Source organism: Acomys minous, assembly GCF_964271855.1.
Source record: "Acomys minous genome assembly, chromosome: 19".
In the NCBI taxonomy this organism is placed as follows: domain Eukaryota; kingdom Metazoa; phylum Chordata; class Mammalia; order Rodentia; family Muridae; genus Acomys; species Acomys minous.
The window spans coordinates 19,933,849-19,960,834 of record NC_140499.1 but is presented as its reverse complement, the minus strand read 5'-3'; the positions used below and the strand labels follow the sequence as shown (position 1 = coordinate 19,960,834).

The 26,986-nt window shown below is 44.8% G+C and overlaps 2 protein-coding genes and 1 long non-coding RNA gene across 3 annotated transcripts in view; 1 reads left to right on the top strand and 2 right to left on the bottom strand.

Moving 5' to 3' along the window:
* On the top strand, positions 1–16,540 carry PGRMC2 (progesterone receptor membrane component 2). Its single transcript, XM_084769348.1, has 3 exons — positions 1–446; positions 13,364–13,519; positions 15,316–16,540. The coding sequence occupies exons 1-3, from the start codon at positions 29–31 to the stop codon at positions 15,411–15,413; spliced, it is 672 nt and encodes a 223-aa protein (XP_084625474.1). The 5' UTR covers positions 1–28; the 3' UTR covers positions 15,414–16,540.
* Positions 7,674–26,986, bottom strand: part of LARP1B (La ribonucleoprotein 1B) — a 132,589-nt gene continuing 113,276 nt past the window's right edge. Inside the window, exon 12 of the mRNA XM_084769345.1 lies at positions 7,674–7,694. Within this exon, the coding sequence (XP_084625471.1) occupies positions 7,689–7,694 (6 nt within the window). The 3' untranslated portion in view covers positions 7,674–7,688. The remainder of the gene's footprint in view (positions 7,695–26,986) is intronic.
* LOC311590408 lies at positions 15,757–26,533 on the bottom strand. Its single transcript, XR_014776873.1, has 2 exons — positions 26,374–26,533; positions 15,757–18,939 (listed from the first exon to the last, which is right to left on the bottom strand). It is a non-coding gene; the product is annotated as an uncharacterized lncRNA (long non-coding RNA).

Here is a 26,986-nt window from a genome sequence, read left to right as displayed (position 1 = left end):
GGGAGGAGGAAGGCGCTGGCGGGCAGTGATGGCGGCGGGTGATGGGGACGTAAAGCTAGGCACCCTGGGGAGCGGCGGGGAGCGTGGCGGCGGCGACGGCGGCGACGGGAGCCCGGGCAGCGCGGGAGCGACGGCGGCGGCGGCGAGTAGCAGTTGGGTGGCGGCGCTGCTGGCGACGGGCGGGGAGATGCTGCTGAACGTGGCGCTGGTGGCGCTGGTGCTGCTGGGGGCCTACCGGCTGTGGGTGCGCTGGGGGCGACGGGGTCTGGGCTCCGGGCCCGGGGCAGGCGAGGAGAGCCCGGCCGCCACGCTGCCGCGCATGAAGAAGCGGGACTTCAGCCTGGAGCAGCTGCGCCAGTACGACGGGGCGCGCACGCCGCGCATCCTGCTCGCGGTCAATGGGAAAGTGTTCGACGTAACCAAAGGCAGCAAGTTCTACGGCCCCGGTGAGAGAGAGGGGATGTCGGGGTCCCCGGGACACCCTATCCCCCGCGGCGGCCCCGCACCTGGACGGCCGCCCCGTGCACGCCCCCAGCTGCTAGCGTAGGGCGGGGGTGAGTGTAGGGAGAGCTCAGAGGCGCCCCACAAACCAGCCAGCGCTCGGCGTTCCTGCCTTTCCCAGCCCTTGTCTCCTCGCAGCTTTTCCTGAGGCTGAAATTCTCAAAATTCTTAGAGTTGTCACTAGTCACGTTGGTTCTCAACCCTTTTCCTGAGCTTTTCGATTTCTGGGCTTTGTGGGGGCAAGAGGGATGAGGAGATGGCTGAAGTGGTGGCGACCCAAAGTTTTCAGCCCGGTGTAAGTTACAGCTTTCTTTTTATTCTGGATCGTCTGTTTGACACTTGCCTGCTCTTTCCTTCCCCGGGCTAGTCTGAATAGAGCCAGGGTTAGGGACACGTAGTTTCAAGTCTCAACCCTCCCGCTTGTGGAGCTCGGTATAAGAACCACTCGAACTCGTTTTCTTTCTTTTTCTAAAAAGCCAGTTTTGGTTCCAAGATGCTTTCCAAGATTAACAGCTGTATGTGAGATGAGGACGAATCAGAATGTAAACCTTAATAAGTAAGACTGAAAGATACTGGCCCTGAGTGTGGGGGTGGAGCTCATCTGCCCAGCAGGCAGGCGTGTCTCTCTCAGTCTCTGTCTCTCTCCCTCCCTCCTGTCTCTCTCTCTCTCTCTCTCTCTCTGCTAAAAGTAAGATAAGTGTTCAAATACCCGTTGATAATTATTGTATTTTCCCTTAGCAAAATGGGAGGGGGGGCGGACATAGAAGAGTCATGCACTGGTTCTCTAAGTTGGAGGTTTTACAACTTTACTTTTAAAAAAAGCTATGTGGAAGGTCGTTGCAATAGAGGCCCTTTTTTGCAGTGTAGTGGTAATCTGTGTTTCATATTATGCAACCAAACTTCAGACTCGGGGTATCTGTTGGTAGCCCATAAAATTGAGCGACATTGTGTGTCTGATTATGCAGTGGTTGATATTAAGCTTTAAAGAGAGAGAGCAGTTATAATAAGAATAGAGACCCAAAGTGACTCATTACTGGAAAGAGTACATCCAACTTTTAAACTTTTTAAAAAAAGTTTCCCTTTAATTTTGTTAGTGCACATGATTTATTGACACTGAATATGCTTTTGATTTCACTGCTCAGCTGGATGCTATTTTAGAAGTGTTTGGTTTGTTGATTGGATTAGAGGTAAGAAACTGGAGCATTTGGTGTTGGAGCTGTTTATTTCTTAGTTTTATGTTTCGTATTATATAGTATGTGTGTATTTCCTCTGGATATATAAACACAAATACATCTTACATCAGCTCCAATAGCAAATACTTTTTTTGTTTGTTTGTTTAAGAGCATGTGGGACAAGAGAATAGGACCAAAGTACATTATTTACACAGACCAAGTCAAATAAACTTTTTAAAGTCGAGAATTTACACAGATTTTGTACCTAGCTATAGCCTTTCCCCCAGTGACATTGAGCCAGTGTGTTCAGTAGCTAAAGACTGCCTGTAATATTTGTAAAAAGAACCATTACTAGTCCTTTATACATTAGCAAAGAGCTAAATGTGGCAGAAGCTAAAAACTAAGAGGTGTAGTGTAGAGCAAGTGGGTCTGGGGCTGGAGTGCTACAGGCATTCCTCAGATGATAATGTAGACCCACCCTGGGTGTGGTGATGCAGGCATTTAACCTTGCCCCCTGGAGGTGGAAGCAGGTGGATCTCTGTGAGTTCCAGGCTATTTGGGGCTGTGAGACCCTGTCTGAAAACAAACAGAAAAATAGAGAACCACCTCCTTGTTATGATGCACAGTTATTTTATTACACATATCAATAAGCAGTCTGATAGGAATATGTGGAGGGTTTTATTACTGAGAAGAGCTTAAATGTTTCCAGAGCAGCTTGAGAGCTTAGATTCTTGATTTTTTTCCATGGACAGAAAGTGTTAAAAGTACGTTAAAGGAGTCTTGATGCCGTATTTTTGGCTAGGACATAAATGTAAAATTAAGTGTTGCCTTTAATTTTCATCTTATTCTCAAATAAATGAAATGATATTTTAGTTTATAATTCAGCCCACAGTTCTCCACCTGAGAATCTTAGTAATTTGAAAAACTCAGCCTACAGCTGAAAAGCTTATTTTTATGCCTAACGGCTATCTACTCCCATTTTGCAGTGATGTTTTAGGATTAAAAATCGTTCTGTGAGGGCTTTTTTTTTCCCCTCCATAATACTGAACACATTCTCTTTTAGCTGTGCATCTTTAAAGTTCCGGTTTTAAAAAATAAAATTAAATGCCAGTTATGCAAATGTAGTTCATTGCCAGCTATTCGACAGAATGTGTTGACTTTGTTGTCAGTATTGTATTTATGTGTAGCATAATAGTCAGGCACTTGGCTCTCTTGAAAAGAATGCTCATGTAGGAAACTGAAGTTCCGAGCAGCTGCCATATTGGATCATTCATTTGCCATTTTTACAGTTCTTTGGTGAAGTTGCAAAGTACCTGCCTTACAGATGAGTTTGAGGTTTATGGCTTGGGTCACATAGATAAATCTGGAAAATCCAGATATGTTTGGCCACAAACTTTATATACTCTGGTAGACACTTTCTGGGATACACTTAGAGCCCTATTACTGGCTTTTCTGTATTCCCCTTTCTGGCTCTTTCCCAGATTTTGAACTTCAAACATAATTATATTTTCATGGCTTTTATGTTATTCTAGCTACTCAGTATGGTAGCCCAAGCCACAGATAACTAACTAAATTAATAGAATTTAAAATGAGTTATTCGGTAACCTTCCAAACGTTCTGCCATGTGGCTACCACACTAAACCTCGGGCTTCATAGAGTGCTGTACTCCTGCTTTCCCTGGAGTTCTAGTGGAATTCAGCAAACAGAAGTTCATGCTCCACTTCCTGAGCATCTTTCGTGTATTTTTTTACAATGGCTCTACAAGATATTTATATTTTCATTTTACATTTGTGAAGACTGGAACTTGGAGATTTTGCTCTAATACACCTATCTCCTAAGTGGCCACACTGAAAATCAAACCCAAGTCCAACAGGCCTCACATTATCCATCAAGTCCATGCTTACATATGGAATAGGTTTTGAATATATTAATGGAATAACCTTAAGTCATTATTGATAGATATTCTGCTGCCTGATGAAATGAACTAATTCAAGCCAAATTAGAGTAAACAAAATACAGGTTTTTGGTGGGCAGCTCTTGCCAGGTTCACTGGTCCCAGGCCAGGGAAGTTGCCATGCAGGAGAGGGCGATGGGGAGGAGAGGGGAAGGGCAGAGATGCCAGCCATGCCCTGTAACAAGTAGGGACTGAGGGATGCTGGGAGAACCTGGAGGCCAGGTTCTCTTTGGTTAAAAAGGCACCTTAGCTGTTTGTACCAGGTCTAAATCCCAACAGTTATCGATTACTGCAGTAGAGCTTTGTGAATCTTATTCTTTGGAATGGCAAAAAAAGAGCATATACTTAGGCTATTTGATATTCTCTCTCTCTCTCTCTCTCTCTCTCTCTCTCTCTCTCTCTCTCTCTCTCTCTCTCTCTCTCTTACTCTGTTGTTGATATATGCCAAGGCCATAGCCAATTTACCTCTTAAATTCCACTGAAGAGGAAAAGGTCACTCGCTGCCTAATAGGAGGCTGAGTAAAGGAGCCCATGAACCTGAATCCTTCCTCCTGTTTAATCTTCTCTCCAATATGTTAACTTTTATTCAGCATTTTAATTTTCAAAACTGCAGTTTAAGCAAGAATTGCTACATAGAGGCCAAACCCAGCCTGACCTACTGCAGCATGGATATCTCTAGAGTTGTCACAATCCAGCTGTCATTACAATTTCTTGCTTTGAAGCCAACTAGGTTTCTTGTTGGGCTAGTTACCACACGCATCTTGTTAGCTACCAGTAAGATGAAGGGACTAGCAAAAATTCCTGAAGAAGCTAAGCATGGGAACTCACATTTTCATGGTAGCACTGTTGAGGCAGAGGTAGGAGGAGAGCCTTTAGCTGGAGGACAGCTGGCCTACGCAGTTGACTCGAGTGGCTGTGCTGTGAGTCCCTGTCTTGACAGAAAACAAAGTTCAGAAGCACTCTCTGTTGTGCTGATCATTTCCATAGTGTCCACTTGGATGCCCCTTCTGAATTCAGCTTCACTGCGTTGCTTTTAATGTTTTGGGGAACTGTATTGTATTAAATACTGAAGCATTAAAATGAGAGGGTGCTGGCTGAGATTAGAAGTAAGAACCAGTCAGATTTACTGAACTGTCCAGATGGTTTTCGAGGCCCTTTGGACTACCTAGCGTAGCCCATTCCTCCCCATGTATGCATGACAGACAGCACTATATAATTCTTGGTGCCTGTACCCTTTCTCAAGAGCTTTTAATATAAGGCCTCGTCTCCATTTTTAAATAAGGTGTTTTCAGAAATTGAATTAGTCTTTGGCACAGACCAGGCCGTATCCATGGAGTTAGCATTGCTTGAAGAGGATAGGCAGTGTACAAACACATCCCAGTATGGAGTTAAACTCTGTAGGAAAAAAGTACGCTATAATGAAAATAGGGATATGATCAAGGATTATTTGGGTGTTTAGAAAGTGTGACGTTTTAAACCTGAAGGGGCCAGCTGCACAGAGCTTGAGTATGAGAGTGTTTGAATGGGTTGTTGCTAGTCTTACTGTAGAGCTGGGTGAGTGCATGGAAGCCATTAGCACTGTGTCTAGACCTGTCATGTCAGACCCATCCCTGTCACAGCCATTGACATTTCAGGTTTGGCTTCTTTAGTTACTTGTAGTTAGCGCAAGGTTTCTTACTCTAGCCGTTGAAACCAACTTGTGCAGGTTTATTTTTTTCTCTTAAAAAACATATAACTAGATTTTAAACTCATTAGCATTTTATGTTTTTATAACTTCAATATTATTGTTTCCAACATTTTTTTTAACACAGCCTCTGGCCACATCTTTGTGACTAGGAGTGCTCTGAACACAGTTCACTTTAGAAAACACTCCACTTGGATCTTCACTCTACTTGCTAGTGCTTAGAATTCATTTCCTCCCCTCTCTCATCTCTGCTGATTTGGACACCTCTGTTTCTCTTCTGGTGATGTTAAGATATAGGTTAGATATTGATCTCTCCTTTGGAACAGTGGAAGAATTTTAGCCAAATACCATTCCATGTAAATTAGGAAAACTTACGTATTGAGGACACCTTATTGTCACCTGACAGGTTTTTCTCCTTCCTGGTCTTAGATCAACCCGGGCGCTTTGGGCAGGTGCTTTACTTCTCATCTATGTCCCTATGTCTGTGTGTCTGTGTGTCTGTGTGTCTAATAAATATATATAAAATCAGAGTCCAGCAAAAGGAGTCATATCTCCTGGAGCTGCCCAGTGTGGGTGCTGGGAATGGAACTCGGTCTTTATTATGCGGTTGCCTTTTTGAAAATCTACCATTTCTTGAACCTCAATCTTTCTTGTAGTTCCGTCTTCATTTTAATAGAAGGCCTGTAGTTCTTTTCTCTGGTAGGAAAAATATATCTGTCTTTATCTGTCCTTGTTGAGGAGTAATAATATGAAATTGTAGATTCTTGTTACACCTTCATTAGAGAAGAGTGTGTCACTGCCCTCTGCTTGTTGTTGAGACGGTTTTTCTGTCCTGGCTTCTTCTCGTGTGTGTGTGTGTGTGTGTGTGTGTGTGTGTGTGTGTGTGTGTGTGTGTGTGTGCGCGCGCGCGCTGCATGTGGAAAACAGAAGTGGGCATCACTTTCTTCTTTAGCCTCTTTCCACCTTATTTTTTGAGACAAGGTCTTACTGAAATTGGAGCTCCCCAGTTTGGCTAGGCTGCCTGCAAGCTCTAGGAGTCTGTTTGTAGCCATGCTCCATGCCAGGCTGGGGGGAGCGCATACCTAGCGTGCTGTAGGGTGCTGGAGATCCAGAATCAGGCCCGCTTGTGCAACAAGTACTTCACTGACTAAGCTTCTCCCCAGGCCCCTAGATTTGATTTTTAACATGCGGATTCTGCTAAAAAGTCTGCAAATACATGTCATTCATTCATTTTTGAACATTTAAACCTGGCTTTAAATTATTGCCTCCTGCATTCTCTCTCATCTTCCCCCTGGAAGAGGGATAAATGTGTATTAATTTCTCATCTGTTCTTCTATGTTTTTTATGTCCCATGTCTTAGTTTTTAATAACTCAAACAGCTTGAGTCCTTCTTTGTTCCTTTTATTTCTGGGGCACCAGTGTCTGCTGACCTGGTGGTGCTTTCTTCCTATAGTTTGTCATTTTCGTTGCATCTTCTTGCCACCAGTCACTGCATTCTTTGTTTCTTGTCCATATGTTGGGGTGTTCCATGAACTGTCCATTGTGGACGTACTACTGTAGAGTGCTTTAGGTCCCACAATAAGGCCTTGTGTGTAGGTTTTAAAAGAAAAACTGCATGCCCAAGACTGAAAACCCTAAAGGATTTAGAGAGAGAAGTAAGGCTCTTCCCGAGAGCCCCCTCATGTTGCTCTGCAGTCTGAGTGTTGCAGAGCTGTACTGTGCAAGTCAAGCCATCTGAACATGAGTGTACATGCTAATCCTGAGAGCCTCTCATGCCGTGTGGCTGTTATCTTGTTAACAGCAGGCTGTGAGTCCTAGAAGCAGAATTACTAACGCTGGTGGTGTGGCCATGCTTACTGTGTGGACCTCATTTGGAGTTGCTGTCCAGAGAGTTTGACCTATGCGAACTTCATGAAGATGCCTGTTCCCATCCTCGTCACAAATGTGGAGCTTTACCCTGCTTGCTTTCTGTGGGGCTGAGGCGAAAACAGCATTCCAGTAGTTATGTAATTTGCATTTTTTATTCTGAATGAGTGCGTGTATGCGTGCATGTATATGAAGGCCAGAGGCCAACCTTGAGTGTCCCCAGTTGCTGTCTACCTTTTTTTTTTTTTATCAGATAGGACCCATCACTGGCCTAGAGCTCAGTAGCTGGATAAGGCTGGCTGGCTAGTGGAGCCCAAGAAATTGGCCTGTCTGCATGCTGGGAGTGCGAACATACCACCACACCCACTTTTATAATTTTCAATGTAGATTTTAGGGATTGAACTTGGGTCTTCTTTTTAAGTATACATTTACTTAGAGCATGTGTGTAAATGTGCACAGAAGGAGGCACAGCAGGCTGCACATGTAGAGATCAGAGAATAACCTGCTGGAGTCATTTCTTCCATGTAGGACCCAGTTATCTAACTCAGCCATGAAGCTTGGCAACAAGTGACTTTCTGCTGAGGCCATCTTGCCAGCCCAAGTCTTCTTGCTTGCAGGACAAGCATTTTAAAAACTGAACTATCTCCTTAGCCCAAAACTGGGCCTCTTTTAAGAAAACCTGAATCAGCTGGGCATGGTGGCACATGCTTGTAATGGCAGCGGCAGGCAAATCTTTATGAGTTCGAGGCCACCCTGGTCTACAAAGCAAGTCCAGGACAGCCAAGGCTACACAGAGAAAGCTCGTCTCAGGGATTGGGGGGAGGGGAGGGGAGGGGGAGAAGACCTGAGTAATTTTCTCTTCTACATAGATTCCTTGCTGCATTTTCTTTCAATTATGACGCTCATCATTTCAGCCTTTGCTGCAAATATGTCCTTAGTGCTTTTCTTTCCTCTTATGTATAGCTGGGATTTTGTTGTTGGTTTGGCTTTGTCTGTTTTTAATTTTTAAATTTATTTTATGTGTATGGGTGTTTGGCTGCATTATGCCTGTGCACTGTGTGCATGCGGGGTGCCTCGTGGAGAGGGCATCGGATCCCCTGGAACTAGAGTTGCAGACAGTTGCGAGCTGCCGTGTGGGTGCTGGGGTCAAACCCAGACCCTGCAGCTGAGTAGCCAGTGCGCTTACCTGCTGGACCGTTTCTCCAGCCCTCGTTGTTTTGATATTTTATTGTGTGTGTTCATAAATGCTGACACTCAGTGAATATATGGAGATTTCTAGGTCAGTTTTCAGGAATCTGTTCTCCTCCTGTCATGGGATCTGAGTATCAGAATTCAGGTTGTTAGTGTACTTGGCGACACCCTTTCCTGAGCCCTCACCAGCTGTGCAGAACATTTTTTCCTTTGCTTGTGTGTGTGTAGTTCTAGGCGTGGCCTCCCTTGTGCTAGACAAGCATCCCACCACTTAGCTGAGTCTCGCTCTGTGTAGTGCTTTAGGCCTGTGGCTGTATGTAGTCAGATTTATGTCCTATACTTATTCCCTCCCTTCCTTTGGGACGAGTGCACGTGTATGTGTGTTTTAATGTGTAGTCACGATGTGACATATGCATGGGCTCTTTGTCTTTCTGATTTTAACACGATGGCTTTCCCGCTTTCCCGCTTGCCCTCTTTCCTGCAGATGATACACTTTTCTGTATTCTCAAGCCTCTGGTTGGACATTCAGAAACAAGACAGGAGTTTCAGTGATATGTAGTAGCATCATTGTATGAAACATCTCATTTGGTCTCAACTTTAGGCAGATAAAATAATTTCTCCGCCTTATGTTTGAAGATACAGCATCACTGTGTCACTTGGTTGGGTCCCCCTTCCCCCCAACCCCAAGCGTACAAGTGTCTTGTCTTGACAGAAACATTCTTCAGCCTTACTGTCTTGGCTCTACAAATCCTAGAGTTGCCCAGATTAGAGTGTAAATGGTCTCTATATTTACAGGAACTTCAGAAATAGCAGTTTAAAGCACAGATAACTAAAATATTGTGGAATGTTTCTTATCCTATAGTCAACTTGTTATAAATTTTATACACTTGCCACATTTTCTGCTTATTATTTTATATCATTGTTTCATAATGAGTAATCATATGCTCATTAAATGCATATGATAGTTTGTTGCTATTTCAAAAATATGTCATACCATTCTGCACAGTTGTATCACACTTGTTTGTTTTGTTTGTCTCACTAGGCAGACTTCAGGCTCAAAGCACTCCCGCTCTCACCACCAGAACACTGAGATTATAAGTGTGCCTACCACACCCAGCCAAGTCACAGCCAGCTATGGTGATATACAATTTTAATCCCAGCTTTCAGGAGGTAGGGCAGACTGATTTCTGTGAATTGAGACCACCCAGGGCTACATAATGAGACCTTGTCTCAAAAAAAGAAGAGTCAATATTGAGTCAGAAATCTATCTAATCTGCTTACCCTATGGAGCACCCTAGCTTAGCCAGTCTTACCTTGCACATGTTCACGACACTCACGTTAGCCCACAGTTGAACGTACTCGCCTTACATAAATCCCACTTTATTGTACTTTATGGATTCTTTATATCAGAGCTGCCTGGGAGCTGCGCCTCTGAGTGTTCTACCTGAGTCCAGGCAGCAATCAGAATTCCAAGTATATTCACCATCATAGCTGATTACTTGGTTGGGATCATCATAATAATGTCTAAATAAGTCTTGACTCTCAGAAACCAGCCTTTACTATTTTGGTAAATCATACCAGACGCCTAACACTAGATCAGATGTGCTTCTCTTGGGTAGCTGCCTTTTTTGTTGTTTGTTTTGTTTTTTTGTTTTTGTTTTTTATGAACAATCACGTATAGTTAACAAAATACTGTTGCTGGTATTATTGCTTGTTATGGAGGGTGTCTGAGGGGAGGAATTGTGCCCTGTGCTGTGAGTGTGGGGAGACATGTTTTTGCTAGACCTCAAAGCCTGCCTTCATCAGATAAGCTGCCCAGTCCCAGCTCTGCTTCTTAGTCTGCTTAGGTTCCTCAGTGGCCTTCCAGCATGGCGCAGGGAGCCTCTTAGCAAAGACCTTCACCAGCCGATGCTTCCACACAAGTCTGCGTGTAGCCTAAGGAGTGGAGGAATATATCACTCAGTCATTTCCTTTATAATGAGTTGATAGAAACCAGTGTTGTCTAGAATTTATTTTAGTAACAGAAGATAAGCAAATTTATTTATTCAAAGTTAACCCCTGGGGAAACTGGCAGAGAAATTGACATGAGAACCCACTGTGTGTGTGTGTGTGTGCCCGCATGTGCGTGTGTGTGTGTGCCCGCATGTGCGTGTGTGTGTGTGTGTGTGTGTGTGTGTGTGCGCGCACGTGCGCATACTCAAAGGCTGAGGGTTTTCTGGTAGCTGAGGGTTGGCCCTGGGCCTGCAGTGTGGCCTGTGTGTTGTTTTCTTAAGCACTGATCATCATTCTCACCTTTGCGTCACTCAGATATGTTTCATGGTTGTTTACACTATGATATGCCTGGCAGAATAACTTCCAGGCCACACAGGTACAAGCTTGCAATCCCAGATCTATGGGAGGTCTAGGCAAGAGGAGTACAAGTTCAAGGCCTGTTAGGACTACATAGTGAGTTGAAGGCAGACGTGGGCACCCTAGTGACACTGTCTGAAAATAGTAAATAGTGAAAAGAGCCAGGGCAGCCTCGGTGGTGAGTGGTGCAGTGCTGCCTTAGAGTGCTGCCCCGGGCTGCGGGGCCTCCGCTGCCTGGAGACAGGGTTTGGAGTGCTGAGAAAAGGGAGATAGTATATCCCAGTCTGTCAGGAATGTTAGGCGAGTCGCTGAATTTTGCACTCTATGATTTTATTTTATTTCATTTTATTTTATTTATTTAATTTGCCAAAGTAAGGGGAAAGACAAAATCTGCTCCTTCTTTGTGAAAATCTGAAAGGACCAAAGTATGAAGTTACAGGGAAATTCTTTAAAAAGTAGAAACTGCCATTTCCTCTTCAAGCTTGTTGCTGTCTATAGATAGTCATTTGTTATTATGCTTCCTTTGTTTTATTTGCCACTGTTTTAAGCATTAGACTGTGGTCATCTTTGTTTCTCAAGAAACAAAAAGCCCACCTTCACTCTTTGCTCATTGCTTACATGTGTTCTCTTTACAAAGCTCGGAGAATTCTGCACAAAAGGAGTGGGGGATGGGTGCTGTAGCTGGGGTCTTTTCTACTTAATTACCCCAGAAGCCTATCTTGCTTGTTTTAAAAGTTCACATTTCCTCTAAAATAGTTAACTCTAATTTAATGAACTTTTGAATTTTACTCTGTAAGTAGAAACTATATTAAATTTCTTTTTCTAAACACTTAGTACTCCTTGAGTGTTAGTTGAGATCATAGGCAAAGTTTCAAAGTCATAAATGTTGTCCTTTTTCTTATATAAAAGACACCTTTAAGGAAACAAAACAATGTTCATGTTATTGGGAGAATAATTAAATCATAATTACATCCATTCAAGTGAGAAAAAATATAGCCATTTAGTTATAATTTGTGTTAGTCTCCTAAGGCCCGTTGGTAACATGGAGAATGCTTAATAATTAAAGAAGCTGGAGGCACTGCACACCTGTCACCTTCATGGTCAAACCTGGGGGAAGCCGTTCTAGCTGCACACAATAGGCCTCTCCAAGAGTGAACTTCCTGCCCCAGCCATGTTTACAAGAAATCCAGTCAGAGGTGTGGTAGCCCACATCTGTAATCCCAGCAGAGGCAAGCGGATCACTGTGAGTTCAAAGCCAGTTTGACCTACAAAGCAAGTCCAGGACAGCTGCAGCTACACAGAGAAACCCTGTCTCAAAAACAAACAAACAAAAAGTTGAGCCAGGAATCCACATCCCTGCTCGTGAGTGGCAAGGTGCACTTCTGATTATGGCAGACTTGATTTCTTGTCTCAGAAGCTGCAGGTATTTTCTGCATCTAACATGGAGTTTCCTAAATGCTTTCACGTGAGGACACATGCGGTCATTGTTCACTTAAAAACTCAGGCAGTTTTACTCTTTGTTTTCTTTAGTTAGGCAATACGTTATTCTAATAGCCTCTTTATTAAATTAATAGTTCCCTTGGGCCTGGGAGATGGGTTAGTGGATAACAGCACTTGTGTGACCTGAGTTTGGATTCCTGAGACCCAAAGCAGGATGCAGTGTGCCCTCTGAAGTGTCACTCATAACGGTCAAGGCAGGAACTGGCTGCTCCTGAAAGTGAAGCCTCTAACTGTGCTTTTAAAACTGTTTCCTCAGAGTGACTTACCATCTATAGAGGAGCTCATAAACTTGAAAGAACTTGGCGTTTGTAGAATTCTATATTTTGGAAATCTTGTTATCATTTAAATCTTTTTAAGAAACATTTTGAACAGATTTCTTGGGCAGCTTCTGCAGTATGAGGTACAAACAGTTAAGTCTTAAAGATGTGGGGTAGGTGCGCACATGGGACTAAGTTCAGATCTCCAGCAGCTGCATTAAAAGCAAGGCCCTGTTGTGCATGCCTGATGCTGACGCTGATGCTGGGGAGGTGGAGAGGTAGGGTTCTGGAATTGTCTGATCAGCCAGTTGAGCCAAATCACTGAGCTAATGAGACAGACTCTGTCATAATAAAATAAGGCAGAGAGATTGCGCTAGACACCTGACATTGATGCACACATGAACACACAAAAGAGTTTTGTTAAAGTTCTTCTCTTGTTCTGAGAATTTCATACAGGAACATATGTGTTTCATACAGGAACATGATGTGTTTGGTCAAATCCACCCTGTGCCTCCCCTCTGGTCCCTTCCCTATCCCCACCACAACTTTGTGCTCTGGATTTGAAGTGTTTCTTAGACACCCACTGTGTCCATGTGGTGCTGTCAGTGTGTGCATGGGTGTAGGGCCACCTGCTGGAGCATGGAGCCGCTCATGGGGTGGGTCCCACTGACCCCTCCTCTCCCAGCATGCAAGTTTCAGGATATCTGAAGTGAATTTATTTTCAGTAAAGAGCTTTACTTTAGTAAAAAGGAAATTTCCAACAAATCTCATCCAGAATCTTAATATTATGGAATTAAGGTTGTGTACCAAAAGCAAATCATGGAGAGGACCCCGATGTTTAGACACTCAAAAATGGTGTTGGGCTCTAAGTTGTCTCTCTCTCTTTCAGCGGGCCCATATGGGATCTTTGCTGGCAGGGACGCCTCCAGGGGCCTGGCGACATTCTGCCTGGATAAGGATGCACTTAGAGATGAGTATGATGACCTCTCAGATTTGAACGCGGTACAGATGGAGAGCGTTCGAGAATGGGAAATGCAGTTTAAAGGTATCTTCAGTCGGTTCATTCCGGGAGTCGTTGGAAAACAGGATTATATGCTATTGCCCATGCTTTGAAGGACACAGTCTATTTTCAGTTCCATCATATTAGGACGTATTTTAAACACCACTAAATATTAATATAACTTACATATGACAATTGGGTTGAAAGTCTGTATTTGAAAATGTACTTAGCACCAGATGAGGTAGCATGTGCCTTTGGGCCCAACAGTCTGAAATTGTGATGCTTTCAATTGTTTTTTTTTAAGACTTGTTCATTAAGGAATGGTTTGGTTTGGTTTTGTTAAATACGGGCTTGTCTTTTTAAAAAGCTGAAGGGTTAGGGTGTGTGAAGCACAGTAGTACACAGTGCATGACCTTCCTGTGCCCTGGGCTCCAACCAGGAACAGCAACAAATGAATTAGTGGCATCCACACTAATGATAATGCATTGCGGGTGGTTTGTTCTTAACTTTGAATGGCAGAGAAGGAGTGCTGTTCCTCTGTCGTGCCCTCACAGCGTCAGTTTTTACCTCCTGTGGCATCACCTGAGCCATTCATCTCCTGCTGGGTCTGTGGAGCAGCTCTGGGGGCTCCTTGGCACTTGTCTTGGTTCTCCTGGGTGCAGATCCCACCTTAACCCGCTCCACAGCAGACTCACTCAGCCTAGGTTTTACTTCCAGACAGAAAACAAACATGTTTAATTTAGAAGCTGTATACAAGCTTCTGACTTAAACGCGTAACACATAAAAGCATGCAGAGTAGCAGATCTATGGAGAGAGCATGAGAGAGGAAAGAGCGATGCTGCAGCCGAGGCCTTGCAGAGCCTCCAGAGAGCCAGAGAAGCGAGGTCCTTGTCCCTACTACTTTGTAACATTTTTCTCTCCAGAAGATTTCTCAGGTCTGCTTCCTCTGTGGCTCTCCACCTCATGCTCTGCCGCCACCAGCACTCCATGTTCCTTCAGCGCAAGGAAGTCTCCGTGTCCTTCTGCGTGTTTATATTTCAAAATATAAGCCGTGGGGTTTTATAATCCACTGTTGAAATGACTTAGACATTCCAGTTATATATATACATGAGTGAGTGTGTGTGTGCGGCCTAAGTTGATTTCAAACTCATGGCAGTCTAAGTGCTGGCAGAGAGAGAGAGAGAGAGAGAGAGAGAGAGAGAGAGAGAGAGAGAGAGAGAGAGAGAGAAAGAGAAAGAGAAAGAGAAATAGTGAGTTTTCAAAAGAGGGCTTCTCTGTTTGGGCTATCGTGGACTCACTTTATAGACCTCAAACTGGCCTCAAACTCAGAGATCCACCTGCCTCTGCCTCCCAGGTGCTGAGATTAAAGGTATGCACCACCTTGCCCAGCTTGATTATAATATTTTTAACTGTGATATTTGGGGGTTGTTAAGAGTTAAAAGAATAGGACTGGGGGTGGATCTCAGTGTAGAGGACCTGCCTGAAGCCTCCAGGTTCAAACCCTGGCACCAGCAAATGAAACAGCCACATTACGAGGCTCATGATGTTGTAAAGCCAAGCTGGACAGCTCTGAGATGGTCCGTACATGTAGATTTTAAAACTCCAAGCAATACTGATAGTGTGTGGTTAAGACCCACTGACAGTGAACTCTGCTTTAAAGAGCAGCCCTGAGCCTTGCCAGTCCCTGCTGCCTTCTGCCCAGGCCTCACATGCATGTAGACGAAGCATTGGAGGACTTGAGCATATTCTGTGCAACTTAGGAGTAAAGTGCCTTCGTGCAGTACAGTGAGGTTGCGAAACAAAATTAACCACTGCTGTCTTTCTTTTGATGTATCTTTCAGAAAAATATGATTATGTAGGCAGACTCCTAAAGCCCGGGGAAGAACCCTCAGAGTATACAGACGAGGAGGACACCAAGGATCACAGTAAACAGGACTGAACTTTGTGAACAACCAAAGCCAGGGGCCTTCAGAACTGCAACTCTTACTCCTTTCAGAGAATGTCCAGTCTTTGGGTGTGATGCACCTGCTGTGAGAAACACTTCACAAGATAATGTGTTCACTATGAAGATCTGAATACGAGGCATTGTTGTGCTGCGGATGAATTTGTTGCAGTTGTTTGTAATGTCTGGTGGGCTCCATCCTCCTGAAATGGAGACAGGGCCTTCTTAACAGCAAGAAAGTCACCAGGTTCTTTTTACCCCTTTCCCTCCTCTCTTCCCTCCCTTCTCTGCCTTCCTGTTTGCCTCCCCTCCGTGTCTCTCCGTGTCTCTCTTTTAAAACAAAACAAAACAAAAAAGTATCAAAGACAACCAGATAGGTATTTGCTACTCAAGTGTGCAGATCTCTGAAAACAGCTAGGGATCCTGTTTCACAGGCTGTGTTTCATTTGTGTTAAGGGAAGAGCCCTGGGCAGGGGAATGGGGGTTGCACATTCATTTAAGAAGTTCAGGCCACTGAAACGTTAAAACATGAATTCCCAAACCTTTCTTTCCGGGCTTTGTCAGGGAAGAGGGAAAATATCCTAAGCATGGCTTGGAAGCTAGAGGGGTTTCCAGTGGATTGGAGTCAGCAGTTCCCAGCTAAGAGAATTTGAAAACAGTTTTCTTTCTTTCCCTTCCTTCTGCTAGGTCAAATCAATATTAATTGTGCCTTATTTCACTTCCATAAACTTGAATTACTTTTAGGGAAAGCCCCTCTGAATTCAGAAGTCACTACAAGCAGCATTGAGACTGAGGTTGGTGTCACTCTGTGTGTAGAATGTAAGAGGAGTACTCAGTGTTAACTGCCATGTGTTACTACACAATAGCTCGCATTGTGATGGCCAAATGCATCCCCTATGCTTTTTTCTTTTCCAAGAAAAACTGAAAAATCAAAACTCTTCCCCAAGAGCTGCCTAATTTGAGTCTGACCCTCACATGTCACTGGTGTGGGTGCGTGGCGCCGTGGTATGAATGTCTGTGTGGGTGAGTCTGGATGTGTGTGAGAGCACCTTGGGAGGGACTCTTTCTGCGATGCTGTAAATACGAGAACCGTTTTAATAAAGCATGTACAATAAACCAAATAAGCTCGAGTTGGACTCTCACTGCAGAGCCATGAGCTAGTGTGTCATATACTAATAAGACTGCATTTGATTCAGGATGAGGACAAAACAAAATAAAACTTTTGGAAATGAAAACCAGGCCCTGGTTAGCAAAGCTGTGCACATCTCCTGCTCACTGTAACTTGCAGGGCAGGTCCACCTTGGTAGATGGCTCAGGTAAGATGCGACGAGGTGCAGTGTACAGGGTGCTTCGGCTTTGTTTGCACCAGTAGGTATGCTAGGAGCACCAGCCTTCCAAGCAGGAGCTGAGCTGACATAAAAATACAGCAGTGTGCCGATGGCTAGTAGTTTCCTTCTTCGTTACTTGAAAAAGGTCTGTTTCAGACCCTAATTAGGCCAGATTTTGGCTTTATTATGATGGATTCTTGGTCAGGGACAGGTTGCTCCCACATAGAAAAGCCCAAGTTTTGTTGACATTAAAAGACTTGTTCCTGCATGGGTGTAATGCAAGCAGAGGCCATCAAAAGATGCAACAGTAAGCAGAAGGGTGCAAAATGCAACACCCTTAGCATACTGGAATATTCTATGGTAGTCACCAAATCCTGGCTGAAGAACTCTTGTGAAGACTAAAGAGTTGGTAAATGCTTTCTTTTTTATGTAAAATATTTTCTAAAAACACCTTGTTAAAGTGTATGTCCTCTGCTGTAGTAAACTGGTGTATCTGAACCATTAAGCCTGAAGGCTGATAATCTATCTTATCTGTGAGGAGCCCAGGTATTCATGCAGTAAAAACAATGCATTTTGCTTTTTTAAAGGAAGTGGTTTTGTGTTTTGGACTTTAAATAAACTGTATTCTGTAGATAATGTCTTAATTCCAGTCAAATGTCTCCTTGTCAGGTAGTGTGGTGTAGCGTCTTGGAGAGGTCCGTAGCTGGCATGTTTCCCCCAAATTTACCTGGTTTTAGGGGCTTTAAAATATATTCTTTCTTTTCTTTCAGTGTTAGAATTCAAACCTAGGACTTCCCATATTGCTCAACCATTTAGCTACATCCCCAGCTCCAGAGTATACATTCTCCCTACTACTGAGCCTGAATCTTCCAGTCATGCGTAAGATAGGCCATGTTGGAGAAATGTTGAAATTCATCTTCTGGAGTTGTGTGGTCCATATTTGCCATACAATAAAAATAAAATGTATAATTTGGTCCAGTTCCCTACATTTGAGGTTTTGGGGTTTTTGTTTTTGTTTTGTTTTTAATATATGTGTATAGGTGTTTTGCCTTCAAGTATCTCTGCACCATAGTGCCTGTGTGGGGCAGAAGATGGTATCAAATCCCATTTTACTGGAGTTACCATGTTTGTAAGACACCGTGTGGGTACTGGAATTGAACTCTGCTGCTCTGGAAGACACCAGTGCTCTTGGTCACTGAACCATCTCCTCAGCTCTCTACACTCGATTTTCTATTATTCAGCTTCTTTAGAGTTGATTTAAAAGTCATTCCATGTAAAATCAAACAATGGCTTTAGAAAACAGTAAATCTTATTATATCACTTAGATGTTTGTCTCTTGCAGCATCCCAGAACAGAAGTACCCTGAGTAGAACTGTGAAAAAACTGCCAGTTTCCTTGCATTGGGAGGTAAACCCATTTAGATGAAGTTTCTCATTCTCCTCACCTTCCTGAGAGTTGCATGAGCTGCTGACCAACCATTCACCACTTCCACAGGCTTCAAGGCTCAAGTTGGTGTGTTGATTTAGCACTTGACAAATGTGTCCTCAAAGTAAAGATGCCTTGAACCAGCATCCACATCTGGGAATCTCACCACCTACCCCTGTCAATGACTTAAGAAGAGTGGCAGCGTGCTAGGTGTCTCTGTCAGTAAGACCTTGTTAACAGTGTAGGGCCTGACAGCTCTTACCCCAGAAAAGATTAGAAGTACTCTACTTGGAAAATGTATACAACAAGCTCTCTTTGAGCTTGTTGAAAGGAGAGTTGAGTATTACTGCAGTGAATGATAGTTCTGCCTCTATGGCAGAGGATGTTCCACTGAGGTCAGCTGTTGACTTGGTAAATAATACTGATCAGAGCATGACCTGTTTGGCTATGGGGAAAAGGTCAATGGTGACCAGACACACCTTTAGTCATCATGCAGAGGAGTACAGTTCCCAGCCAGTGTCAGGAAGTCCACCTTTCCATTGTGCTGAGATCCGCCCCCCAAGGAAGACGCCAAGCTAGACAGCAGCTTTCCGTCAGGTCCTGCCTTCATTCAAGGGACCACTTGAGGTGCTGTGAGCACTGACCAAACCTCCAGCCAGCCCCTTGTAAGTTTGCCTGATGAATGTCTATATGTGCTTAAAGTGTGCTCTTTAACCATTCTCGGATGGAAGTTACGGTGTAGTGTTTTGTATGTGAGATGGTAGGTTTGGCTAAAAGACAAAAACAAAGATAAGATAAATTGAAAATATGCTTTTGCTTGTTATAAAAATAAGAATTGGCCAAAAGTCTCAATTAAGCAGTTAACTCCTGCTTCCTCCTTCATTATGTTTGGGTTACAGGGCATCCTCTTGACTCAAGACTTGAGTTTCACCAAACATCTCTCAAATGTTGCTACATCATCCCTACACACCTGCTGCTTATACTCCGTTGGAGAACTGCGATGCCACCCCCTGCCCAATTTGTCTTTCTGCTCAGGTTCTTTTTTGTCACTTGGTACCTGTTGGTAATCTAACTAAATTTGGCTTGGTGTGTCCCTGACTAGAAAGGCCTTCATTAATACCTCCAGAATCAAAACTTAGCCCTGCCATGCTTGCCACCTCACCAGCTTCATTAACTGCCACATGAAGCTACTTCCAGCTTAATTGTGGCTTCCCCTAGCCACTGCCTGGGTTATACTCTTCCTGTCCCCTTCCTGGCTAACTGCCCTGCTCGCTCCTGACAGAAACAGCTACAGTGCTCCGTATTGAGTGAGGGGACCTGGTCCAGGCCTTCATAGTGGGTACGTGCCTTTAAGTTGTCCTGATGATCCAGCTTCAGTCTTAGGCCCAGTATTTTTCCACGGATTTTACTGCACTGCTAGCTACATAAGATTGACTCCATACACTTTGTGAATTTGAGAACTGAAAAAGTAAGCAATATAAACCCAAGCACCAAGGCTTCAGAGAGAGCCTAGGAGGCGCATCTCAACAGCATTTCTTAGTTCTGTTTATTTGGTTTGCAATTAAGAATTTGCTGATACAAGAAGAGACGGGGTAAGGAAGAGAGAAGCTCAAGAGGGTGTTTAAATGTAGCCAGGAATAGACCACACAAGTTTAAGATCAAGCAGGAGGCAGTCACTCCAGCAGCCTGGACCTGAGTGAGCCCAGGTGACCAGGATAACAACATTACTGTGCTCCAGGGAAGTCATTTCTCCTTACTGTCCCCAGACCCAGCAGTCAACACAGACACTTCTTACAAGGCCTAGCTGATACCAGTGAGAACTTGGGAAACAACAAGGTGAGAAACACTTCAGTTTGGCCTAAGGGGTTGAAGAGATGGTTCTTAGGGGCATGGACTGTTCTGGCAGAGGACTCCTAGCATCCATGTTGGATGGATCCCATGTGCTCCATAGGATCTGATGCCCTTCCCTGGATTCCACAGCCACCTGCGTGTGTGTGCACATTCACACACAGACTACAAACTACTGTGTGATAAAGGTAAATGGAAACTGACCTGGACCTGATATGCTTTCTTGAGGGTAAAAAGCCTGGCCTGTGTGGAGAGACCTTTGCCCTCACTGTGAGAAATAGGGAAAGAGAGAGGAGGTAAGTCCTGTCTCACAGAAGAAAGTTCTTGAAGAAGTGAGCACGTTGCTTCTACCCACGTGTTGTGTAAGCACAGGCTCACTGGAGTGAGCCTGCTACTTTCCAGTGAGGGGGTTTCATTTCTTGAGCCTTTAAGTGTCTTTAGATAGCATATAACTTAGTAAAGTAACTGTCTGAATCATCCTTTGGTAGTTAACTGGTGGTCCTCTGCCTTCCCCACAGTTCTGTGGTATTAGCATCAGATACTAAGTTCAGCAAGCAGGCCTATGGCACAGTTTCCACATTCATATCCCCAGTACTGGGATGGCAAAGGGCTTTGAAAGTCTTCAGTCTGCGCCCAACAACCCATGTAGCCAACCAGTCTAGCCTACTGAAGAATTTCCAGGCCAGTGAGTGGATGCCCCTGAGGAACAACCTTTTTGGTGGTGGTGACAGCTTGGTAGAACCTAGAATCAGCTGGTTGTGTCTGGGGGACTGTCTTGATTACGTTCTTTGATGTGGGATGACTGGTCTTGACTGGGGGGACCATCCCCTAGGCAGGGATCCCAGTCTGTTTAAGGGTGAATTGAGCAGTGGTGTGTATTCATAGCTGTTTTCTGATTGTGCTGATGTGACCAGCTGCTTCAAGCCCTTGCCACCTAGTCTTCCCCACAGTAGTGGACTGTACCCCTGAGTTGTCAGCTAAAATAAATGATTTCTCCATTAAGTTTCCTTTGTCTGAGTATTTTATCACAATAAAAGGAAAAGAAGCTCAGAAATTGTCCTCTGACACACACAAATAGATATTCTCTCTCTCTCTCTCTCTCTCTCTCTCTCTCTCTCTCTCTCTCTCTCTCTCTCTCTCTCTCTCTCTCTCTCTCTCTCTCTCTCCTCTCTCCTCTCTCCTCTCTCCTCTCTCCTCTCTCCTCTCTCCTCTCTCCTCTCTCTCCTCTCTCTCCTCTCTCTCTCCCCATAATGGTATCTAGTTGAGATCCTAGAATTGGATACTGAGAAGTTAAATTGTGAGGAGAGCTTGCGGCTGTCGTCACTGGAGAACAGCAGAATAGCCCATTGTATGTGTGAACTCATTTTAACTAGCAGCAAAATAGGAAATGCTATTTGACAGTGTGAGTCTGCCCTATTTCCTGTTCACCCTCAGGTTTGCTTGTTTTGTCTCAGTTGATCTTTCAACATCACAACCCAATTTGTGTTAAGCAAAATGAGTAAAGGACGAAATATACCACACATGCTGCTCAGAGGCTTCTCTCAACTGACTGAGTCTCTAAAGCTAGTGAATACTTTCTCAGTCACGAATATAAATAAATAAATAGATAAATAAATAAAAATAAAAAAATCAAATATCGCTAGGATGCATTTGAACAGCCAGCACCTAGTTCACTGAGACGCGCTCTGGGTATTCTCATTCTGTGTGTTGCCCAGCTGTGGGGTTGAAAGCTCTTTGTAGGCATGACTGCAATGTGGAATCACCTGTTTCATATGGACCGCCTACTGTCAAACCCATTCTAAGACTGTCGAAACAATCCTGCCTCCAGCATTCAGCATAGAGCCAGCCTGTTTGGGGCTTCCTAACTAAACTTGTAGATTTTGGACTCAAAATTGCAACATCATCTCCTACTGGAATGTGTAGCCAGCCAGCTCTCTGCAGATTTCATAATCACAACAATGTGACCCGTCTTTAAATTCATATTCTCTCCCTGCTCTCTCCCCGCTTTCTCTTTCCCCCTCATTGTTTCACTCTGTTGTGATCAGACTATAGGAATACTTCTTAATTATTAGTATGCCTTTTTAAAATTGTTGTAATTAGGTAATCTGCTGTCTAGATTCACGTCAACCTGACAAACTAGTCGTCTGAGAGGAAGGAACCTCAATTCAGAAAATGCCTTCATATGACCAGGCTGTAGATAAGTCTGTAGAGTATTTTCTTAATTAGGGATTGATGGGGGGGGGGGCGGGCAGCCCTATGTGGGTGGTACCACCCCGGGGCTGGTGGTCCTGAGTTCTATAAGGTGGCTGAGCAGCCACGAGGAGTAAGCCACACCCTTCCATGACCTCTGCATCGGCTCCTACCTCCAGGTTCCTCCAGGCTCAACCTCCAGGTTGAGTTCCTGTCCTGACTTCCTTTAGTGCCCAGTGATACGGAAGTATAAGCCTTTCCTCCCCAGGTTGCTTTGGTTATGATGCTTCATTACAGCAAGTGAAACCCTAGCCAAGACACCTAGGTAACAAATCCCTTCCTGGCTTAGGTCAGTGCGTGATGGGCTTGGACCAACTGGGCTTCAGTATCTAAGGCACGTCTCAGCTCTGGGACACTACATTTGCCATATTCCTTCTGTTCTCCAGTGAAAGCACACATACATTTCCATCTTGTCTCTGAAGCAAGTCATGAGATTGGCCAGAAGAGAAGATGAAAACCATCCTGACCCCAGGGACAAAAGAGTTCACAATTAAGAACATCCTCTGGCGACTGTGCTCCAAATCACTTGCGTTAACCCCAATAATTTGTTTTGTATTTTGAGACGGGGTTTCTCTGTGTAGCCTTGGCTGTCCTATATTCACTTTGTAGACCAGGCTGGCCTTGAACTCACAGCGATCAGTCTGCCTCTGCCTCCCGAGTGCTGGGATTAAAGGCGTGCGCCACCACGCCTGGCTTAACCCCAACAATTCTTAAAGCAATTATTGCTAAAGCCATCGAGCTTCAAAAGTAACGTGAAACCATTTTCTGTTGGGAGGAAAACTCAAGAAACTTCACAATTGCCCCTAATGGAGCATTGGAATTCACTGCCCCAAATGTAATTCTTAGTTCTCTCCCAGGATGACTGGCATTTTCAGTTTATGTGAATATATCTGACCTTTTCCTTTGAGGGTTTATACTCATATACTCATATAACTCTGAGCCACGCCCAGAGGGGAAGATAAAATCTAGACTAAATGCTTGGGTTAGAACCCGGCTCCACTATTTAGTAGCTGTATGACTTTAACTAAGAAACTTAACATCTGAACCTGGTTAATTCAGAGGGCAGATTTTAGGCTCCCAAGAGCCCAATATTCAAAGCAGCCAGAACAGTGTCTGGTATATAACAAGTACTATATAGCTGTAGCTACGATTATTTCCCCTCTTCTTTTTTTCTAACATAAATGACCTCCTAATGGATGTTATTTTATAAGCCATTGAATTCATTAAAGTCCTATAGATAGCACTCCGTAGTACTACTTATTGATAAAGCCATCTCTTTCCAACGTCAAGTCGCATTCTCCGTAAGATGATTTCAACAGTACCTAGAAGAAATATCTACATTTACTCAAGAAGCTTTTTCTTTATAATTCAGTGAATTAGAGGACCTGGGGGGAAGGAGTGTTTGGTACAGTAAATGGTGAGGTTGGGGAGAAGGGGCAAGGAGGGCAGTTTGGGGAGCTAGAGGGAGGCAGGGGAGGGTGGATGTGACCAAAATATACTTTATGATTTTTCAAATAATAAAAATATAATTTTAAAATGTCATGAAAACATTTCTCTACCAAGTCTCCAATGGGCATAGGCAGGAAGCTCCTGATGTCACTTGGGGTAATGACATCCCTAGAGGCCTCTATTAGTCTTTGAGTCTTGTGTATTTGAGGACAGTGGCTCCCCAAGGCTGAAGAGCCTTCTGGCAAAGTTACCTTCCTTGCTGCCCTAGTTCTACCTTGCTCCGTGGCTGCCTTACTGTAAAGAAAACCACAAGTTTAAAACTCAAACACGTGTTGTGGTCTAAGGTGGTGTTTATACTCTGGATTTTGCCCTCTGAGGTTTCCAAGGGAGGCATTTCCTTCTTCGCACCCAAGAAAGATTAGGACATGCTGGTCCCTCTGGCTACTGCTGTTGCCATATGGCCCTCCACCCCTGCTGAAGTGGAAGTGGTCCAGGAGGGAGGATGCACAGAGCACCAGGTGACAGGTGCGCAGAGGGACAGATGCCTGAGCAGTTAGTGTGCTGCTCTTGCAGAAGACCCCAGTTGGGTGCATGCCTAGCACCCATATCCGTTAGCTCGCCACCACCTGTCACTCCAGGGAATAGATGCCTCTGGTCTCCATGGGCACCTGCATACACATACAGGTGTATACAATTAAAAATAATAAATCTTAGAAGCAGAAAGACAACCAAAAGGGAAGAATTATGTGGAAAGGGTATTTGGGTTTTGCTTCTATGTTGTTTTGTGCGGTTTTCTTTTCTTTCCATTTCATCTCAGATGTAGCAGAAGTGGGAGGCACCGGAAAGGAGAGCCCCGGGATGGAGGGGCTTGGCTGGTAGACAGTGGTGCATCCTGAAGAGACAGCACTCATTTCCAGCTTAGCTTCCTGAAGCTTCTCACAAAGAGAACCCACAATCTGTGTACAACAAATCTACCTAGACAGTGAGGTGAGCTCTGTAAAGGAGGGTTGGGGCTGCTGAGAGCCAGCCAGCCGAGACCTGCTCCCACACAGGTCCAGGACCTCTCCTTTCCTACTTTCCCACTCATACTAGGGAGAACTCTCAGCCACCTCCTCCATTACTGTCTCCTTCATCCTTCTCCTTAACTACAGACCCTCTGTTCCCATCTCTGGTCACAGCAGCCTCCTTCACCAATTCTCAGGGGCCTTCTCTTCCATCGTCCAGTACACTCTTGGATAACGCTCCTGACTCCTGCCTTAGAGGTCTGATGGATAGCATGTCCTGAGCACCTCCTATTGGAAGCCACTCAGGCTCCCCCCATCCTGTTCTTCCTCCCACCTGCCCCACGTGCCAGTAGCACTGTCCATCAGCACCTGGAATCTTCCTAAGCCCACCACTGAACCCTGCTACATTCTCCATCCAAAAAGGTCCTCTCTTCCTCCACCTCCCATTCACTCTGCAGGATCTCCTCACAAGTGTGTACATTCTCTTAACACTTTAAGGTCTGGCCACAGGGAGTTCCTTTGCTGACGCCCTTTTGAGGCAGGCAAGCCTAGGGGACAGTTTTGTCCGGGACCCTATTTGGTTTGGGGATATGCATGCTCCTTCCTGTCATAACGTATTCGGTAGCCCAGCACCTTCACCTGCATGCACTATGCACATACAATAAGTGAGCCTAGTCTAAACCATGCACCTCGAAACCTTAGAGCCCTCCCTTACTGCCCTCCACACACACTGAGCTATGCATACACCCTCTCTGAATAATGATGTTCCCCTGCCCCTGGAAACAATCTAGATGATTCCTATTCAAGTGTATTCCCAATGTCTCCACATATGAAGAACAAAAAGACCAATCAGGCCTGAGCTCGCTTAGGGTTCAAACAAACTAGGTCAAAACTGTGTCCTCTGGTGATCTCTTAGGAAGACGGCTTACCATCTTATGCCTATGCGTAATTCATTGCGTGTGCGTATGATTGAAATTAGGTGCACGTCGGGAAGGGACTTGCACAGCTAAGTGAATGTAGGCCGAGTGTGATGGTGCACTCTTTTCAATCCCAGCACGTGGGAGGCAGAGGCAGGTGGATCTCTGTGAATTTGAGGCCAGCCTGGCCTAAGTAGAAAGTTCGAGAACAGCCAAGGCTACATAGAGAGGCCCTGTCTCAAAATTCAAAACAAGGAAGGAAGGAAGGAAAGAAGGGAAAGGAAGAAAGGTGAATATATGACCTAATTTTATCGATAAAACTGAGAGCCACCCAAACTATACCCCTGAATAACTTTACCTGTCTCCTTCCTTTAGACACTAGTTTAAAGTCTACCCTGGGGTGTTGAGCACTCTTGCGGCCTTGCTTCTTTTGCAAATCTTCATGAGGCCCTCGCTGTCAATCCATTGGCTAAAAGCCAAGAACCTGGAAACACCTGGTCCGGACCCTGACCACCAGCAACACGCTGCTGAGGGTTGGAATGTGCGCCATTAGCTGGCCTGTTCCCACCGCACACTCCAGGCAGGAGGCAGGTCTCTGGGCTCTCTCTGCTCCAGACTTCTCTACAGTTCTCCTTTGCCTGGCTAGTTTTTTCTTCTCTACAAAGCCTTTATTAACAGCCTTCCAGCCTAAGAGGTGCCCTCTCTGTGGCCCTAAGCCCTAGTGGCCCTTGCTTACCTGGGCCAGTGTGACAACAGGGTGACATCCGTCTGCACCTGCAAGGGCCAGCTGTCCTTCCTCCTCTGAGACCTTCACGCCCTGTAGGTGCCTTTCAGGGCATAAACTGGCTCTTTCCTGTCTTTGTGAGTGCTGAATGTCTGTGCCTCTGGTTAGGCGTCAGCTCTGCTCATGTGACTGGGCTGGTGCTCTTCGCCTCTTACCCTGAGCATGACCAGACCTGCCATCTATGAGCAAACCCCTTCACAAGACACCAACCTGCCAGTGCTTTGGCCTTGAACTTCCAACCTTTGGAACTGAGAAAAAGAAATGTCGCCTGTGTGTGGGTTACTCCATCTCTGTTGTTGTGCTGGAATGACACAGACACTATTACTAGCCCCTCAGGCTGAATATCTGCTCATAGATGGAAAACTAGCTGAATGAGCGCTGTCCTGAAGCCACACTTACACCTTAGCCTAACCCAGGAACACAGCAGCCCCTGACATTCCTCAAGGCAAACAACTTGAGGCCTAGACCCCTTCGCCCTGCTCCAGAGCAGACCCATAAGGCTGTGTCGGAACGCATGGGTGTGGGTATTTTAGGAATTAAGGATGAGGCGGATATGCCTGAGGTA